At 36.1% G+C, this 17,974-nt stretch overlaps 4 protein-coding genes across 10 annotated transcripts; 2 read left to right on the top strand and 2 right to left on the bottom strand.

Moving 5' to 3' along the window:
- Positions 1-337: 337 nt before the first annotated feature.
- On the top strand, positions 338-5,127 carry LOC107631559 (putative purine permease 10). Of its 5 annotated transcripts, XM_016335044.3 has the most exons (4): positions 338-637; positions 827-984; positions 1,491-1,614; positions 3,593-5,127. In XM_016335044.3, exon 4 carries the CDS (start codon positions 3,658-3,660, stop codon positions 4,783-4,785), a length of 1,128 nt encoding a protein of 375 aa, XP_016190530.1. In that variant the 5' UTR covers positions 338-637; positions 827-984; positions 1,491-1,614; positions 3,593-3,657; the 3' UTR covers positions 4,786-5,127. The 5 variants fall into 5 exon arrangements, 3 of the variants coding, with proteins under 3 accessions (XP_016190530.1, XP_088364143.1, XP_016190528.1); XR_015907199.1 differs by lacking the exon at positions 3,593-5,127 and having other exon boundaries at positions 348-637; positions 1,502-1,619; XR_015907200.1 differs by lacking the exons at positions 338-637; positions 827-984; positions 3,593-5,127 and adding an exon at positions 1,715-1,788 and having other exon boundaries at positions 1,490-1,614.
- Positions 5,036-7,122, bottom strand: LOC107631557 (Pentatricopeptide repeat (PPR) superfamily protein). Its single transcript, XM_016335039.3, has one exon. The coding sequence runs from the start codon at positions 7,120-7,122 to the stop codon at positions 5,251-5,253; it is 1,872 nt and encodes a 623-aa protein (XP_016190525.1). The 3' UTR covers positions 5,036-5,250.
- A 198-nt stretch (positions 7,123-7,320) lies between these two features.
- Positions 7,321-15,275, top strand: SS4 (starch synthase 4). 2 transcript variants are annotated; one of them, XM_016335048.3, is made up of 17 exons: positions 7,324-7,461; positions 7,580-7,753; positions 8,106-8,328; positions 8,890-8,980; positions 9,086-10,178; positions 10,256-10,307; positions 11,029-11,151; positions 11,232-11,307; positions 11,385-11,569; positions 11,653-11,847; positions 11,929-12,000; positions 12,697-12,906; positions 13,168-13,293; positions 13,540-13,689; positions 14,304-14,365; positions 14,454-14,529; positions 14,697-15,275. In XM_016335048.3, exons 2-17 carry the CDS (start codon positions 7,614-7,616, stop codon positions 14,874-14,876), a joined length of 3,054 nt encoding a protein of 1,017 aa, XP_016190534.1. In that variant the 5' UTR covers positions 7,324-7,461; positions 7,580-7,613; the 3' UTR covers positions 14,877-15,275. The 2 variants fall into 2 exon arrangements, with proteins under 2 accessions (XP_016190533.1, XP_016190534.1); XM_016335047.3 differs by having other exon boundaries at positions 7,321-7,753.
- A 445-nt stretch (positions 15,276-15,720) lies between these two features.
- On the bottom strand, positions 15,721-17,434 carry LOC107631561 (sm-like protein LSM5). Of its 2 annotated transcripts, none has more exons than XM_016335050.3 (5): positions 17,250-17,434; positions 16,966-17,028; positions 16,755-16,878; positions 16,144-16,216; positions 15,721-15,976 (listed from the first exon to the last, which is right to left on the bottom strand). In XM_016335050.3, the coding sequence occupies exons 2-5, from the start codon at positions 16,997-16,999 to the stop codon at positions 15,944-15,946; spliced, it is 264 nt and encodes an 87-aa protein (XP_016190536.1). In that variant the 5' UTR covers positions 17,000-17,028; positions 17,250-17,434; the 3' UTR covers positions 15,721-15,943. The 2 variants fall into 2 exon arrangements, with proteins under 2 accessions (XP_016190536.1, XP_088364144.1); XM_088508018.1 differs by having other exon boundaries at positions 17,279-17,376.
- Between the last annotated feature and the right edge of the window lie 540 nt (positions 17,435-17,974).

Genomic DNA, 17,974 nt, shown 5'->3' with positions numbered 1-17,974 from the left:
ATGATTTTTTATAAATAGTTTTATTTTTATGTTAGATTTATTATAAGAAAATGTATTCTAATTTTACCATCTAATGAAACATATTTTAATAGATAAATTTAAATTTTGTTAAATTATTTAAAAAACTACAAACTACTAATTTTATTAGTTCTTACTTCTAACAAACGTAGGACGAACAGACTTTTATTTTTTTAATTTGTTTTTCACAGTATCTCTTATCCGCCAGGCCAAGATAGACGCTAACAACAGCATATAATGGGCTCACATTGGACTCTTATTGGGCTTCCATAATTCAGCTTTGCTCAATAAATTCGACTTTGATTTTTTTTTTGTTTTCCCTTTTGGTTAGGGTTACAGTTTTTCTGTTCTTCATTCCATGCCTCGCGCCACTGTCACTATCGTTTCGCAATTTCGTTTCCATTTTCCCGCGAATGTACGGCCACCTACACCGTTACCGCCGTGGCGATGGGGGAAACTGCCCCCGAACCGACGCCGAAGCCACATCAGAACCCTAAGGTGTTTGTTTCATCTGTACGATTCCAACTTTTCAAATCACAAATGGCGCTCCCGCATGGCTTGGCTTCGCGGAAGTTTTCGATGCGGAAGGTTTCGCAGAATGCTCTCGTGGCACAAACAGGTTAATTCTTGAAATACTTTCGGCATTAGTTTTTTTTAGTTAAAAGAGTTTGAAAGTACAAAGTAGTTAGGGTTCAAATATGATCTTCAATGTCTAGAAAAGAATCTACTTTGTTTTGTTCTTTTGTTTAGTTGTGTAGGTGAATGATTTTGTGCATTGCTTTTGTATGATTTAAAATGCCACTACCAGGAATGAAGACAAGTGGGGAGATTGTTATGATTTTAAGTGAGGTTTTGGATCCCTCTCGGGGTATATAAATGAAGGCTGAAGAATTTTGGATTTTACTGCCAATAAGTGATTGGTCAAATGGAGAGTATGGCTTGGTATTCGGTTTCAACAACTTGGGGGTATGTTCTTGTTCCTTCATTTACTTGGAAGGTGGTGTGTGCAATAAAGAAAAAAGTATGTTGATCTAATGTCAATCTGAATTTAAAAAATTTTTCTTTTCTGTTAAAATGATGTTTGCACTTTTTTTTAAAAAAAAATTGTTGTTTTATGGCACTTATTATATAATATAATATGTCTGGAACATTTGGAGAGATTATTTAGAATAACCTTGAGAAGTTGCTTATTGATTTTGATTTCTGTACTAACTTCTATTGAATTAGCCTTTCTTTTGCCCCAATTAAAACACGATATATGATGCATTGCTTCCTAAGGGTTGCTGCTCAACCTCAACATAACAATTTGGAAACATTTCAGAACAACTGAGTTCTGAAACGACTTTGGGGTGAGGAGGGATACACAGGGATAACTGCATTTGAATAGTGGCCATAAACAATGTACTGAACATATTATCTCTTTCCTTTTGACATTTCTAAGTTTAACTTTCTATCTTTTCGGATTGATGTAGCCATTGATCAGGTTTTGGAGAGGATGCTTCAATCTGATGAAGTAAAACCATGTCTAACTGTCTAAGAAAGAAGATCGGAGTGATGTTCTGATTGTACCCATTAATTCAGTTACCAAATGCAGCTGTAAGTTATTTACTTATTTATTTATCTTCTTTTTTTTTTTTTAATGTAATCTGAATTTCTGATGCAATCTTTTCTAAATTATTTAATTGCGGGAGCCAAGAGAATTCAGTATTAACAAAAACAAGTTAGGGAGATTCTGCACATTGAGATAATGCAATATTCTGGTTCAACAGCACCATTTGTATGTATGAATAATGACAAGCTGTCATCAATAAACAAATAGACAAGAAAGCCTTTGTAGGTACGTAGTGAATTAAGTCCATTTACTTTTCAATTTTCATCGTAAAACAATTACCTCAGTCATTAATAACTCCAATTACTTTCGAGTTGGTTGAGATATCAAGTTATTGACAATGTGTAATTACTTGAAATATCAAGTTTGTTTTTCGTTTTCTTTTTAAATGCTGATTTTCCTCCTCATTCTCAATGAAATTCTTGTCTCAAATAAAAAAGTAACTAGCAAACGATCACTTTGATCCCCAAAAGTTATAGGTGATATAAATTTAGCACTCTAAAGAAAGTTGTCATTAGTTTAGTCCTTCAATAATAAAAAACTATAGAGAATGATTAGATGCGGGCCAATATGATTGAGGGGCAAAAGCCGAAAGCGATATTATCACTTGTATGATTGAGGTGCTCAATTAGTCTAAACTTTCTTTGAAGCATTAAATAGATTGAATTTAGTCATATATTTGAAAGAAACAAATAACCTGACCCATTTTAAAACCCATAAAACAAATATCTTTTTTTTTTTGCACATTCTAAATTTCTAGTATTAATGTTTTTTTGCCCCCACTGCATTAATACCTAGTTAATGGCGAAAATGGATCCTCTCAATTTTTTTTAACAATTAAGAGAGTAAAGTGTGATCTCTCACCATTAATTTTATAAGTGGGATCAAAAATAACTATGAGAGAGAGAACAATGAAAGGTTAGAGATCACACTTTACACTCTCAATTTTTTTTAACAATTGAGAAGATCCATTCCCGTTAATAGCAATGCCTAAAGATTCACGATGTTTCTATTTTAGATTTTCTTTGGTTTTTCATTTATGTGCTTACAAGACAAGTTAAAGCTTTTTCTTTCTGAAATTAACTAATTAAGCAATAGGTATTGCTTTCAATGCTTTAAAATTTCGGTCTTTGTGTGTGTGTATCAACCATCAGCCAGACAAATAAGTCAATTGAGTAACGAGTACTGCCTTCGGTTTTTTCTCCTTCGGTGTGATGGCTGCATTAATAGGTGAAAAGACGTAAAAAATATAAATAATAAATAATACCTCTTGAAAGTCTAAAACTATATTTTAGAAGCGATGTTGTAAATGAAATATGCCTTTTAAAGGTAACAAAGGGCCAGTACTTATGAGGAAGATAAAAAGCAACACATTCACACTTATAAATATTATCATGTTTTGCTCTTTCAGAATATGTGTGTTGGACTAACTTTAACTAGAGACCGAAAGACATAATATTCATTTTCTTTAAAAAAATCAAAATGTATCTTCTAAGTTAAAAATACCAAACAATTAATTATCTTATAAAATATCATCTTACAATCTTACTGGCCTCTGTATTATAGTTTGTACAAACATAACACATTACACATTTCATTTTACATACGTTTTCATAGTCACTCATTTGCATGCAAGCTCCCTTTCATCTGTGTTTCTCACAAGCTAGTTGTTTTGACATGAGAGAATCACAGGAAGTGCAACTCTGCGTGGAGGGTACATAAATTTCATCTTATTCAACATATAATTAGGCCACCTTAGTTATGAGATTTGAAATCAGTATCACTAAAGTGCTAAGTTAATAACTGTATATTTCTGGTTTCTCGAGGGAATGAACTAAAGTTCATCATCTTCACTCTTTTGATTATGCTCTAGTTGCGATCATAGGCTAAGAAATCCTACCTTGCATGAATGTGAAACATCCAAGTCTTGAAGCAAATCACTGAATGCTGATATTTTGTTTGCAGATTATGCAGTGAATGAAACAAAACCAGTGGAGAGTAATGATTTGCTCAACCACATTGATCAACCAATGAATGGTTTTCCCAACCATGCAGATCAACCAATGAATGGTTTTCTCAACAACGCAGATCAACCAACAATCAAACATCAAAGAAGTTATCGTCGTTGGTTCCTCATAACTCTCTATTCAGTATTTGTCTTGTCCGGCCAGGCTGCTGCTACACTCCTGGGAAGGTTGTACTATGACAAAGGCGGAAATAGCAAATGGATGGGATCACTTGTCCAGGTTGTTGGGTTCCCTATTCTGCTGCCTTATTACTGCATCACAACACGAAAAACTCCCAGCAGAAACAGCATTCTTCCAAACCCATCTGCCTCAGCTTTAGCACTTGTCTATGTCTCCCTTGGTCTACTTGTGGCATTGACCAGTTACTTGGAGTCTTTGGGGCTAGCACACCTTCCTGCTTCCACTTTTGCACTCATTACCTCATCCCGGTTGGCTTTCAATGCCTTTTTCTCTTTTTTCCTCAACTCAGTGAAGTTTACACCTTACCTTATAAATTCTCTAGTCCTTCTAACTCTCTCTCCCACCCTACTTGCCTTTCAACCTGAAAATGAAATTTCCAGTGGGAACTCTAAGCATAATTATGTGCTAGGATTCATAGCTTCAGTGGCTGGATCGGCTGCGTATGGATTATTACTTTCCCTTACACAGCTTTCATTTCTGAAGGTTTTGAAAAGAAATACTATCAGAGTTCTTATGGATGTGATAGTATACGAATCCCTTGTGGCCACCATTGTTACTCTTGTGGGACTATTTGCTAGTGGAGAGGGAAATAAGCTGCATACAGAAATAGAGGAGTATGAGATGGGAAAAGTATCTTATCTGCTAACTCTCAGTTTCTCAGCAATATGTTGGAATCTCTTTAACATTGGTTGTGTGGGGCTGATTTTCGAGACGTCTTCCCTCTTATCCAATTCCATAGTCGTTTTGGGTTTGCCTATCATTCCGATTTTGGCAGTGTTCGTTTTTCATGACATAATGCATGGAATAAAGGCCATCTCTTTGGTGCTAGCTGTTTGGGGCTTTCTGTCATACCTTTATCAGTACTACCTGGATGACAAGAGCTCCAATACTGATCATATTCTCAATACTTCAACATTAGAAGACATTAATGATCAATTTGGGAAGGCTTGAGTGATTATTGAAGCTGTAACCTGTCTCTGGTTCCATACTTCTTAAAATATATCTAGTTTAACATTGATGGATAGGCATAAAAATGGGAGCTGTGTGTTATTAGAATATTAAGGGTTTTATGTTGAGATCCAATTATATCAATGATAGAACGGAGTCCTATAGTTGTATATCTCCACTCATTCATTCCTCTCTGCTTGATTTCTCATATATCACCCCAAAAAAAATGTCATTCATATATACTATTCTCAGAGGAGGAAAATAGTTCTATAGTTTATTTATGTATGTTGTAATTGATGTTAGACTGGTAGCTGATATAAATATCCTATGTTGAGTTATGAGCAATCCTAATAATTACAATTAATGTGGACAATTGACATTAATTCAAAGCAACTTTTGGACTACCAATTAAGCAAAGGGAAGTTTACATTTTGATGTGTGAATAGACTTTCTCTTGCATACCAAATGCTAGATCAATGGGACATATCCATACTCATGCATAACTGTTGCCAATGAATTTAAACCAGAATAAATTATTTCTGTTTGGGGATGGGTCCTATCTCCTGTTACAAAAACATGCAAGCCATTTATGAGCTCAATCCAGCTACACCCTGGACTCTTCTTCACATTCTGTTCCCTCATTGCATATCTCACCTCTGATACTTCTTCATATCGACCAGCAACTCCGTAAACATTTGCCATCAATACATAGTTCCCACAATGGTCCGGCTCAAGTTCAATCACCTTGCTCGCAGCAATCTCAGCCAAGTCCGTGTCCTTATGGAGACGGCATGCTGCCAGCAAAGACCTCCATCCTACAGGATCAGCTTGATATGGCATTGTTCGTACCAACTCATATGCCTCGGTGAGCTTTCCAGCTCGACTGAGCATGTCTATCACGCAGGTGTAGTGTTCAATGGATGGTGAGACGCCATATTTTGATTCCATTACGGCTAGAAACTCAAGCCCCTCTTCCACCATGCCGGCATGGTTGCATGCAGATAACAATCCAACAAAACTAATTTCATTAGGCACCATCTGAGCTTGACACATACGAGAAAATGTGTTCAGTGCCTCATCACCATAGCCATGCATTCCATAACCAGTGATCATTATGTTCCATGAGGCCACATCCTTTTCTCTCATATTATTGAAAACCATGCGAGCATCCCTCATATTTCCACATTTGGCATACATGTCCATCAGAGCATTTTTCAACAGAACATCATCAAAACCATTGTTGCTTCCATCTTTTCCCAACCCATTTACAATCATAAACCCATGTATCTCTCTACCATGCATCAAGGCTGCTAGATGAGTACAAGCCGGAAGCACTGCCGTAATTGTGACCAAGTCAGGTTGAACCTTGTTTCCCAGCATCCAATCAAAGAGCCTCAAAGTTCCATAATGATCATCGCAACATTCATGAGCTGAGATGATTGAGTTCCATGTAAAGATATCCTTCTCGTCCATCATCTCAAAAACACCCAAGGCATCAGTAATGCATTTGCATTTCCCATACATATCAATCAGTGCATTCGAAACAACCACACTGGAATCATAACCCATTTTCATCACAAATCCATGAACAGCTCTTCCATTGCAAAGGTCTCCAATCACAGAAAAAATAGATAAAACACCTGTAACAGTAAACCTACAAGCAACCACTCCATTCTTCCTCATCCTCCTAAATGCCTCCAGAGCCTCCTCAAACAGCCCAACTTGTGCATACCCATTGAGCATTGAGTTCCAAAGTACCAAATCTCTAACAGGCAATTCCTCAAACACCTCATGTGCATCCATCACCAACCCAAATTTCATGTAAGTATTAACCAGAGCACTCCCTACAAACACATCCAACTCCAATCCAAACTTAAACAACAATCCATGAATCTTCTTAACCTCTAAATCCTCCACACAGGCTCTGATCACACACGGGAATGTGTACTTATCCGGAGTGACACCCAGATGGCGCATTCGCTTGTAAACCAAGAAGCCATCAAGGGAAAGCCCATTCCCAACAAATCCAGCAATGACAGCATTGTAGGCGAAGACATTCTTATCAAGATCGGTAGGGTAGTTGAAGACCTTGAAGGCATTGCTCATGAGGGTGCACTTCGAGTACATGTTAATGAGGCTGGTTACGACAAGCGGCGATGCAAGATACCCGCTTTTGATTGCATACAAATGGAGCTCCTTGCCTTTGGAGAGGTTGGCATGGTGGGCACATGACTGAAGGGACGCAATGCAAGTTGCTATGTCGAAGCAGGTTGATGTCGAGAAACAGCGACGGCGTGGGTTGTTGAGGAGAACAACTCTTTGGATTCTAGTTACATTCATCTAACTGCCATTAACCACCTCAACACTCAGTCACTCACGCCAACTATACTATAACGGAAAGTGAGCATTTTTTCTTGGATCACGTGAGAGCGCACGTGATGGAACCCAAGCCTCGTCATCTTTTTGGAGAGTCACGTTCCCGTCGCTTGGTAGATAGTGAGATATTTTTATATATAGGTGTACAAGAAAAGTAAAAATCTCACTCTTATTTCGTTGGAAAATAAAATCCTAAGTGTGCGGTGGAAGGGAGTGTGGTGTGACAAGAACCGTTCCTAACGGCCCAAGTAACCAAAAGGAGAAAAGAAAAGAAAAGAGAAGAGAAGAAAAGAACAGAACACAGTAACACACCTCTTTCTTCTTCTTCTTCTTCTTCTTCTTCTTCTTCTTCTTCAGTTCTTCGTTGTATTTGCGCGATCATAATATACCAGATTTCAGTATATACAGTTGTTTTGTATAGGTCTAGTAGGTTTTGTAGATAGATTGATCCGAGAATGGCTTCGAAGTTGACAACATGCTTCGTATGCTGGAACCTCAACCAGAGCCATCCCAACACGGTTGTTCGCTTTCCTTCTTCATCTTCCCATGGCCTTCTTCTTCCCGCTTCCTGCAAAATGCGCCAACGGAGTCTCAGGTGCCTTTTTTTTTATATTATTCAAATTTTGTTTTATTGCACTCTGCTTGCTTGATGTTACGCCCTTCCCTGCCCTATTAGCTACTTTCTTTCTTTCTTTCTTTCTTTCTTGTGTGTTATGCGTTTCTTGAAAATGAGCGTTATGTGTTAGAATTGGTTTAGCTAAGCTCCAAATATGTGGCTCATCAATTTTCGTTACTTGTCTGATTCTCAAAATGTCCTTACATTTTCTTGGGATGTTTTGTTGACTATTTTGGATTTTGCTTTTATGAGGTCTGATTGGATTCCTCTAGCTGGTAATGCTCTATCTTTGATGTTTAGCATGCACACGAACTTATTGTGTTGTATACAGTTCCCAGCACAAGAAACAACATATCAAGAAAGCTTCTCATGAACAGCCTTCCACAGATGGAGATCCCCAACCAGATCAAGATAGGGATTCAGAGCACAGAGAGGCTTCGTTGGATAGTCTCCCAATCGTAAACAACGAAATCTTGAGCAGTACTGATACTGGAAACATTGATTCTGTGGAGCAATTGGATAGTCCGATTTTAATACCCGAAACTACACCTTCGGTATCACAGTCAACTAATTACAGATATAACTTTAAATTGAGAATGTATACTGTGTGATTCTTTATAAAAATACAGTCTGTATTTTCCAATCGTTTTATTTATATGAATTATGGCATGTTTATAGGTACAGAGCCCCAGGCTTTTAATGTTAACAGTTGCCATTGTTAAAAGATAGTAGGGTCTCATCTTAGGTAGTTGGACCACGAAAGGAGAAGACATATAGAGGCCTTAGTAGAAATGTAGATTATATGAAAAGTACAAAAGTGATCAAGAAAACTATAATGTAACTATTAAAAAGGACCTAGATTTGATGGTTTATCTATAGATAAGATTACCACACTAGCTAGGATCCCAATAGAACTGCATAAAGTTATAAAAGCACATTATAACAAAATCATTATAATTTGGTTCCCATGTCATGAATCTCCATAATTTTCTTTTCCCTAGTTGGATATGTACCTATGTGCAAGTTTTTTAGACATGAGTACCTAGTGACATTATTGGGTGGAAATTTTGTCGAGGTTAGAAGGTCAGCCAACTAATTATTTAACTATGAAATAGGCTGTAAATATAAATGGAGCAGAGCAGGCCGAACAATTGTCTGGTGGTCAACTTGTGGATATGCTAGGCATGATACAAAATACAGAGAAAAGTAAGATATCATTCTGTAATGGTTATGGATATACTTTTCTACTACCAACATTCTTGGTTTGTTGTCTTGCCACCTGTTATTAATAATTATATATTCTTCTTGCAGACATCCTTCTTCTAAATCAAGCTAGAATTCATGCACTTCAGGACCTTGAAAAGATTCTTGCTGAAAAGGAAGCATTACAAGGAGAAATTAATGTCTTAGAGACGAGGTTGGCTGAGACTGATGCCCGAATTGAGGTTGCAACCCAGGAAAAGATACATGTGAAACGCTTGGAGGAACAGTTAGAGAAACTGCGCAGTGAGTTGGCTCAAAGGGGCAATCCTGAAGGAGGAGATACTGAATTGCACGCCCATCTAAAGAGATTTTTGAACGATGAATACCCTCCGAGTCATAATGAAAGCATTCATTCTCTTACTGTGGAGCTTAATTCTTTGAGGGAAGAAAATGCCTCTCTGAAGAGTGCCATAGAATCATTCAAAGCTCAGCTTAATGATGTCAATAATACTAGTGAGCGTGTAGTGGTCTTGGAAAAAGAACGGTCATCTTTGGAATCTGCCCTGAAGGACTTAGAATCAAAATTACTAGAATCACAGGAAGACTTTTCAGAACTGTCTACATTAAGAGTTGAATGCAAGGATTTACGGGAGAAGGTTGAAGATCTACAAGTGATGCTAGATAATGCAACCAAACAAGCTAATCAAGATATTACAGTGTTGCAACAAAACCAGGATCTTCGAAGAAAGCTTGAAAAATTGGAAGCATCCCTGGAAGAAGCTAATAACTATAAGCTGTCATCAGATAAATTGCAAAAGTACAATGAAGAAATGCAGCAGAAGATAAAATCATTGGAGGAACGCCTTCAAAAGTCAGATGAAGAAATAAATTCTTATGTTCAGAAGTATCAAGATTCAGAGAAGGAATTTCAAGTTACACTTAGTGATCTGAGAGAAGAAACCAAGAAAAGGGCGCTGGATGGACCAGTGGAAGATATGCCATGGGAGTTTTGGAGCCGATTGTTGCTTATGATTGATGGTTGGTCACTTGAAAAGAAAATATCAGTGGATGACGCAAATCTTTTGAGAGAAAAGGTGTGGAAGAGAGACAGACGTATTAGAGACACATATATGGCTTGTAAAGAACAAAGTGAAAATGAGGCTATTTCTGCATTTCTCAAGCTTACATCATCTGCAACAAGGTATTACCTTTTACTTGTAAATTATGACTTTTATATAATATCCATTGCCTTATATTTCTCTTATTTTTAATTTTTAGTCAGGGATTGCGTGTGATTCATATTGCAGCAGAGATGGCACCAGTTGCCAAGGTGAACCCATTATTTGCGTATCCCTATGTTTCATCCTGGTTAACTCATTTTGTCTAGTATGCTTCTCTCCATGCTAACAATATTTCTTCTCTCTTTTTTTTATAAATAAAAAATAAAAAGATAAAAAAAAAATCACTCTTACATTTTTTTATCAGTGCATGCTTTATCTGCCATATGTTGTATTATATATCATTCAGCCACTGTGGGTTTGCCAAAACACTTATCTATTCTAAATTCTCATTTAATTACGGCATCAAAATAGAAAAACTCACATTGGGTTGGGTTTAGGGATAATCAGCCTCCAACTGATGACTTCCACCACGTCAAGGTGACACTCTACCGCTGAGTTATAAAAGAGAGTTTTGTTTATTCATTTTTTGGTGCTTGGTTTGGTATAAGAAGCCATGTACTTTGGCTATGTATGAAATTTTGCAGATTCATGTGCCTTTGGTGTGATTGGACATTTCTTAAAAGATATTTCATCAGCCACTAAACCCCTTATTCAACCTTATCACAGATTAAGGTTGAATCATCTGGAATACTCCTTTCGAGAAACTAACATATTCTGTTACTGCATTTAATTTGACTAAGGAGCTCTTGTTTGATTAATTTCTTGGTCATTTATTTATTGTTTCTCCTGCAATGGTATCAGATCATTTTCTTTTATCTGAGCTATGTTTGCTCTATGAACTAATATTAGCTTAAGTTATATCCGTAACAGGTTGGTGGTTTGGGGGATGTTGTCTGTGGTCTGGGTAAAGCACTACAAAGAAAAGGACACCTTGTCGAAATTATTCTTCCCAAATATGATTGTATGCACTATGACCGAATTTGTGACTTAAGGGTATGCTCTTTTATTGAGAAAAGAATTGACCATGTGTCTTGAACTACTTTTGATAAATGATAATAAGATTATTCTTGCAGGCTTTGGATGTGGTGATAGAGTCATACTTTGATGGTCAATTGTTCAAAAATAAAATCTGGGTTGGCACTGTTGAAGGTTAATTAAATATTTCCATTTTAATTAAATGTCTTTATAACTTCATCCAGTAAAGTAACTTTACTTCAACCATGCAGGGCTTCCTGTTTATTTCATTGAGCCCCATCATCCTCATAAGCTATTCTGGCGAGGAACTTATTATGGGGAGCACGATGATTTCAAACGCTTCTCGTACTTTAGCCGTGCAGCTCTTGAGTTTCTTCTTCGAGCTGGCAAGAAGCCAGATATCATTCATTGCCATGATTGGCAGACAGCATTTGTGGTATGAGCGATGAATCATTTTATAGGCATGTAGAAGATTTTCGCTCTCTACCTAACATTGAAAAACTTTTGTTTCTTTGGTAGGCTCCACTATATTGGGAGATGTATGTCCCAAAGGGGTTAGATTCAGCTAGGATGTGTTTTACATGCCATAACTTTCAGTATCAAGGGATTGCTGCAGCATCAGAGTTGGAATCATGTGGTCTTCGTGCCCACCAGTTAAATAGACCAGATAGAATGCAGGACAACTCAGAACATGATAAAGTCAACGCTGTCAAGGTTTTATATCAATAAAAGATTGTCTATTTTGTCTTACATTAGTGAATGTAAGTAATAATACTTTTACCTTATAATGTTCAGGGTGCAGTTGTTTTCTCAAACATTGTGACAACCGTGTCTCCTACTTATGCCCAAGAAGTGAGAACTGCTGAGGTATGTTTCACTTCTTGTTCTTGTGCATATAGATATATGGCAGAACACGTGTTGCCATAAGCATTAAAGCATTAGATTGACTGGGAATAACATCTTGTCCCAAAACTTCTTTGATCATACTCCTTTGCTGTGAAAAGATGGTTCCCTGAAAAAAGGATTGTTTGTGATATAAAAACATTCACATGCCTTAATCTAAAAGCTTTTTAGGAGAGCTGATACTTGTCATATTTCCGCCTCTATGACCAAGTTGAGTTTGATCCATGTCATCAAAATGTTAAGTTTTTCCTGTTCAAAAAATAATCCTGTCTAAGGTTCAAGTTGGCTTGTGCTTAGTCCATGCTTCAAGCCTGCATGCATTTAATGTACAGGGATATGTTAAAGACTAAGTTAGTCACATGCATGACATAAATATTTGACATTTGACATGATTAAGATATCTGATTGATTTGCACGTTAACATAGACTGCAAAGGATCTAAAATTGATCTTCAGATTTCAATATAAATGTATTTACTAAAACGATTATAAAATGTTAGATTATTACAGTTTACAATTTAGCTAATAGTACATTAAGCTATCAGCAGGTTGCTCAAAATAGTAATCAAGTATATATAATCGTGCACAATCTATCCTCAATGTTAGATTTTGAATCATAAAAGTTATTCTCGTGAATGGTTTATTCTTGTACAAAATGCAGGGAGGACATGGCCTCCATTCAACTCTTTCTTCCCATTCCAAGAAGTTCATTGGGATTCTTAATGGCATTGATACTGATGCATGGGATCCTGCTACTGATCCATGTCTTGAAGTCCACTACAATGCAAATGATCTTCAAGGGAAAGCAGAGAATAAGGCAGCCTTAAGAAGAAAACTTGGTCTTTCATCCACAGACCACAGGAGGCCATTGGTAATTATATATCGTATTTTAAATTAGAACTTTGCTCGTATTGATTGATCTAATTTTATTTCTTGATATAAAAAAAGTTCAAACTTATCTGTTGTTTATGTTTGCTTTATTGGTGCCCGTTGCTGCTTTATCAATTGGTGAAAGGATACTCTTGATCTTGAAATTTTGAATTATCTTTTTACTCACTGAATCACACTAAGACTTAATCTTAGAAATGGAAATGCTTTAATACTTGTATTTTATTTATTCTCTCTTTGATAGGTTGGCTGCATAACAAGATTGGTACCACAAAAAGGTGTTCATCTTATTAGACATGCGATATATCGAACATTGGGTCTGGGAGGGCAATTTGTTCTTCTTGGTGAAAGTCCAGTGCACCATATTCAGGTCATATTTCCTTTTCCTCTAGCTAAAGTTTAGAGGTGTTTTAATTTATTTCGGAAAGGAGTCAGCCCAGACTGCATAGGATAGGTGAAAGTAATGAAAAGATACCATTCATGAAAGTTTTCCTTTAAAAATAGACCGGAAATTGATTATTGAGGTTGAAAATTTATTTTGTTTACTGTTGATATCGGGACATGGCAATTCATATTCCTATTTTCTGCCAACTGATTATCATTTTTTGCTCTCTAGAAAGAATTTGAGGGCATTGCTGAGAACTTTCAGAATCATGATCAAGTAAGGTTGATACTGAAGTATGATGAATCTCTTGCCCATGCCATTTATGCTGCTTCTGACATGTTCATCATTCCATCAATCTTTGAACCTTGTGGCCTGACACAGGTAAGGCCGAATTGGTCATTTGGTTGTTCATGAACTTGTAAGATAGTAAAATTGTGGGAAATTACTTATTGTAGAATACTGTGATTAAAGGTAATCTATGTTTTGTTCTTTTTTGCAATACATGTATTTTCAAGCAAAATTTGTGTTGACATCTTATAGAGAAGTTGCAATTCTTTTTCCTCATCTTTGCTCTTTGCTTTTCTTTTTAAATATAAAAGAAAACCTCAACCTTGACAACCTGCGTGCCAAAATGCCAAAATCCATTCCTTTAATAAAGGCAGGTTAGAAAAGCTTCCTTTACGGACAGGCACAATCACACAGTTGATAAAAACTTCTCTTTTACAGCATCACTCAGCAGTCATTGCAAACACCAAAAAAAAAAAAAAAAAAAAAAAAAAAAGAAATAGGAAGTCTCAGATGTGTCTAACAAGTAATCGCATATGGGGTATCCACCACTAGTAGTCATCTTTGTAGTTTTATCCCCCCGCCAACAGAGAGAGAGAGAGAGAGAGGTCCATGCTTATAAAGTGTATTGCTAGTCTGTAGTCTCTTCCAGTTCCATGCTTCTTTTCTACGATTAAGGAGAAACTTAATTCTTAATTTCCTTCCTGCAGATGATATCCATGAGATATGGTGCCATACCCATTGTCAGAAAAACTGGAGGCCTAAATGACAGGTTAACATAAAATCCATGATGTGTCAATATGAGAGTAATTCCTGTTTCAATGTTTTTGAAGATTAACTAATTATGTCTCATTTTGTAGTGTTTTTGATGTTGATGATGATACAATACCTCCCCGATTTCAAAATGGATTTACATTTTTAGATGCTAATGAGCAGGTAAGCAGTAAAAGTGTGAAATATCTGCAGTTTGATATTCCAGTTCTACACAGTGATTCTGTCTTGTGTTTTACAATAGAATCAGTTATGGAAAAACCTGATAACCCGAAACTTTACTTCTTCCGTTTACTTCAGTGGTCACAAACCTAATGATACAGTCTTGACAGGGTTTTAGTGGTGCTTTAGAACGAGCATTTAACCTCTACATGAACAATCCTGAGCGTTGGAAACAACTTGTTCAGAAGGACATGAATATAGATTTCAGCTGGGATTCTTCAGCAGCTCAATACGAACAACTCTACTCAAGCGCTGTGGCTAGAGCAAGGGCGAGAAACACGCTTAATTAATTGAACTAAAGGAGGCATGACAACCAGCCCAATTTTGTCAGTTTTGAGAGCTCATGTTCAAAGGCAGCATACCTTATATGCAAGAACATATCTGAGGTTGAGAATGAAATGTAAAAAGATGAATGTCACAAGGAGTCTGCTGAAACTAAGCTGCTTGAGTTGAAGTTTCATGCATGATCCTCTTCGGTTTACATGGATGCAACCCTTATACACATGCAAGATTGTTCAATTTTTTTTCTATCATTTTCCACTTGTATTTTTTACTTGTAAAGCATTACAACTTAGGTTCTCCACTTAAAAATTTGTATAAAGAAATAGATATTGGATAAATCACATGTTTTGATGATTGAAGAATACTAGCGTTTACCTGTGACCAAATAAAAAGAAACAAATTAGCATTCACTATCCTGCGTAGGTCTTTGTCAAACATTACAAGTTCTGAACAGGTACACGAATTTTTTTTTTCCGTTTGTTGTTGCAAGTTCACAATTTAAGTGGATAACGTGTGAAATTATACTTGACGAAACCAAAAAATAAAAGTTACAAATTGTGGAGTTCTTATGCCCGTTCAAATTCCTCCTAATTAACATGTTGAGAAATTTGTTTCTCCAAAAAACATGCCCTCTTTCTAAACGCTAATCCACAGCTTTACATAAGGAGAAAAAGAAAGATATGGTAACCACCACTGATGTTACAGTTCAACTGACAGACCAAAATCGTTATGAGTAATACTTAAAAAGACTTTTATCTAGACAATAAGTTCACCATTCACCTTTAAACACTCAATAGCAACATAAAAAAGCAACATCGGTAGGTATATAAAGACGAATACGAAGGCACAGAATTAACTCTTGTAATCAGTTGCATTACTTGTCACATCGGACAATCCATAATTCACCATGATGATCGAAGTTGAACAGCCATTACACTACAAACACGTATCTAAACACAAAAAGACGAGCAAAAATCTAGGTTGGAATTAGAAGCCTCGTTAAAATAGAGGACTTTGATGCATAGAACACCATAGTTCAAAACAATACCCAAAAAAGGGAACTAAGTAGCAGTATTCATTCTGGATCAGGTGAACCACCAGGGACCAACTGCATTACACCAGACAATTGTTAGTATCAGTTCAACATGACACGAGTGATGCAGATTAACAACTAAAAAGAACTATTTGAGGTTATTGTGAATGCAAAATGGTGAACTGAATTTGTTAACAAAAACTTTCATGGACTGTAAGGAAAATAAATAAATTCGGACTTACAATGGCAATGTTGTTTCCATTAAGTAAAATCTGATCAAGCTTTGTTATCCGTCTCCCTTCAGCGGTTATCTCACTGTCAAATAAATACAAAAGCAAATGCTAATAAAGTTATCAAGATGCAAAAACGTTCTATTAAGAAGGTTTTCTCCTTATCTCGTATGTGTGTATAGTTTAGAGTTGCCTTACAAACAAATCCACACCTGATATCTCAAACATCCGAATCCAATAGAAAACACCCCAAATAATTATAAGGATATGCATTCAGCATTCTCCACTAGGGAGGGTAGAAAAAAATAACCGAGAAAGAAAACAATTCAATCAATATTCTAGGCAACTTAAGCACACAAGATTTAAGGAAACTGAAAACGAGGAATTATGGCACAAAAGTTTAACCGAATTATCAAGCATTGTAAAAGCATCACTGCAAAACTCAAACCAACAGTCATCTATTCCATGTTATTATCATCATGCCCAAAATGCACGTGTAGTTCAAAGAAACAACCTAAACATATACAAAATCTAATAACAGCAAATGAGGTTGATCGACACAATTAAAAAAAAAAAAAAAAAACATCGATAACATCTAAAATTGAGCAAAAGCAGAGGCTTACTATTCAGTAACATCTTCAAGGACCATGTTAACATAGACATCAAAGCCTCTAAGAGTGCCAACAAGCTCCTTGTCACCTTTCATTATCACCCATATCTTTGAACCTATACACCGATCAATCAACTCTGCATATTTCAACCACAATTATTCTCTTATAATCCCCCAACAAAAAGTATAATTAAGCATTGATTCTGAATCAGAAGAGTAAAAACCTGAGGGGAGCAACTGTGATGGATTGTTAGCCATGGAAAATCAATTGCTAATTTTCCCAAAACCTGTGGAGGCTTCATACTATCAGATTACAAAATCACGGAAAAACTTAAACCTAAATGAATGTTACGAAGGGGAAAAATCAACATTTTCTCAACTTCATACTTAAAGCTGGGAGCTTTAAAGTACTCAATAGAGCAGTTCGGTTCAACCAGTGAGATTAGATATAAAAACTTAGATCAAGTTAATGATACTAACGAAACAAGAGAAACAGTTGTAGATGAACCTGAGAGAGATAGAAAGAGGGGCAATTACACTCAGTCACAGCGATCTACCAACGAAAAATCCAAAATCCCCAGAGAGTGAAGGGTGTTAGGGACGGAGGAAAAAGTGTGCCCTAAAACTGGCGGGATTTCATTTTTATCACCCCCTCTGGCCTCTGCCACTCTATGTTTTCTTCACATTAATTTTTGTTGTAAAATAAATTAAAGGTATACTAAGTATAAGATGTGTAAATAGAAGACTCTAATATTAATATAATTAGCTCAATAAAAATTATTCATATATTTATAATTAGTAACAAAAGAAAGAGAGAAACTATTCATAAAGAATAAAGAGAGAGAAAGATGTTTTAGTAATATAAAGGAAGAGAGAAGATTTTATTATTGCTGTGTATATTCTCTTTGCCTCCGTACATGTATTTGTAGGCACATAAAATTTACGTTTCAAACTTCTTCATTCTAAGAATTTATTTATAGGTACATAAAGTTTATATTTCAAACTTTTTCATTCTAAGAATTTATTTCCTTCAGCATAGGAAAAATGTGCTTCTCATAAATGGGCATCCATCATCTTTATCTATCCATGTCACAACACTTTCCCTTGGATGACTATTTAGGATTATTGCATCATTAAAACCTTACTAAAGAGTAGGAAAAAACCTTAGTGAAGGAAAAAAAGTACAATATCCTTTAGTGATGGGGACTGCCTCATTAAAAATCTTGTCAAGAA

Source organism: Arachis ipaensis, chromosome B3 (genome assembly GCF_059453495.1).
Source record: "Arachis ipaensis isolate K30076 ecotype BB chromosome B3, ASM5945349v1, whole genome shotgun sequence".
Taxonomy (NCBI): Eukaryota; Viridiplantae; Streptophyta; class Magnoliopsida; order Fabales; family Fabaceae; genus Arachis; species Arachis ipaensis.
Note: the sequence above shows the minus strand (reverse complement) of the source record. Positions and strands in the feature narration are given on the sequence as shown.

Bases quoted from the DNA above. Each gene is read 5' to 3' on its own strand.
- LOC107631559 (XM_016335042.3), top strand. From the start codon at position 3,257: ATGCAAGCTCCCTTTCATCTGTGTTTCTCACAAGCTAGTTGTTTTGAC. The intron at 3,342-3,592 runs GTACATAAATTT...TTTTGTTTGCAG, and splicing joins AGTGCAACTCTGCGTGGAGG to ATTATGCAGTGAATGAAACA.
- LOC107631557 (XM_016335039.3), bottom strand. From the start codon at position 7,122: ATGAATGTAACTAGAATCCAAAGAGTTGTTCTCCTCAACAACCCACGC.
- SS4 (XM_016335047.3), top strand. From the start codon at position 7,614: ATGGCTTCGAAGTTGACAACATGCTTCGTATGCTGGAACCTCAACCAG. The intron at 8,981-9,085 runs GTAAGATATCAT...TTCTTCTTGCAG, and splicing joins GATACAAAATACAGAGAAAA to ACATCCTTCTTCTAAATCAA. The intron at 10,179-10,255 runs GTATTACCTTTT...TTTAATTTTTAG, and splicing joins CTTACATCATCTGCAACAAG to TCAGGGATTGCGTGTGATTC.
- LOC107631561 (XM_016335050.3), bottom strand. From the start codon at position 16,999: ATGGCTAACAATCCATCACAGTTGCTCCCCTCAG. The intron at 16,217-16,754 runs GTAAGCCTCTGC...TTTATTTGACAG, and splicing joins CTTGAAGATGTTACTGAATA to TGAGATAACCGCTGAAGGGA. The intron at 15,977-16,143 runs GTAAGTCCGAAT...GGTGTAATGCAG, and splicing joins ATGGAAACAACATTGCCATT to TTGGTCCCTGGTGGTTCACC.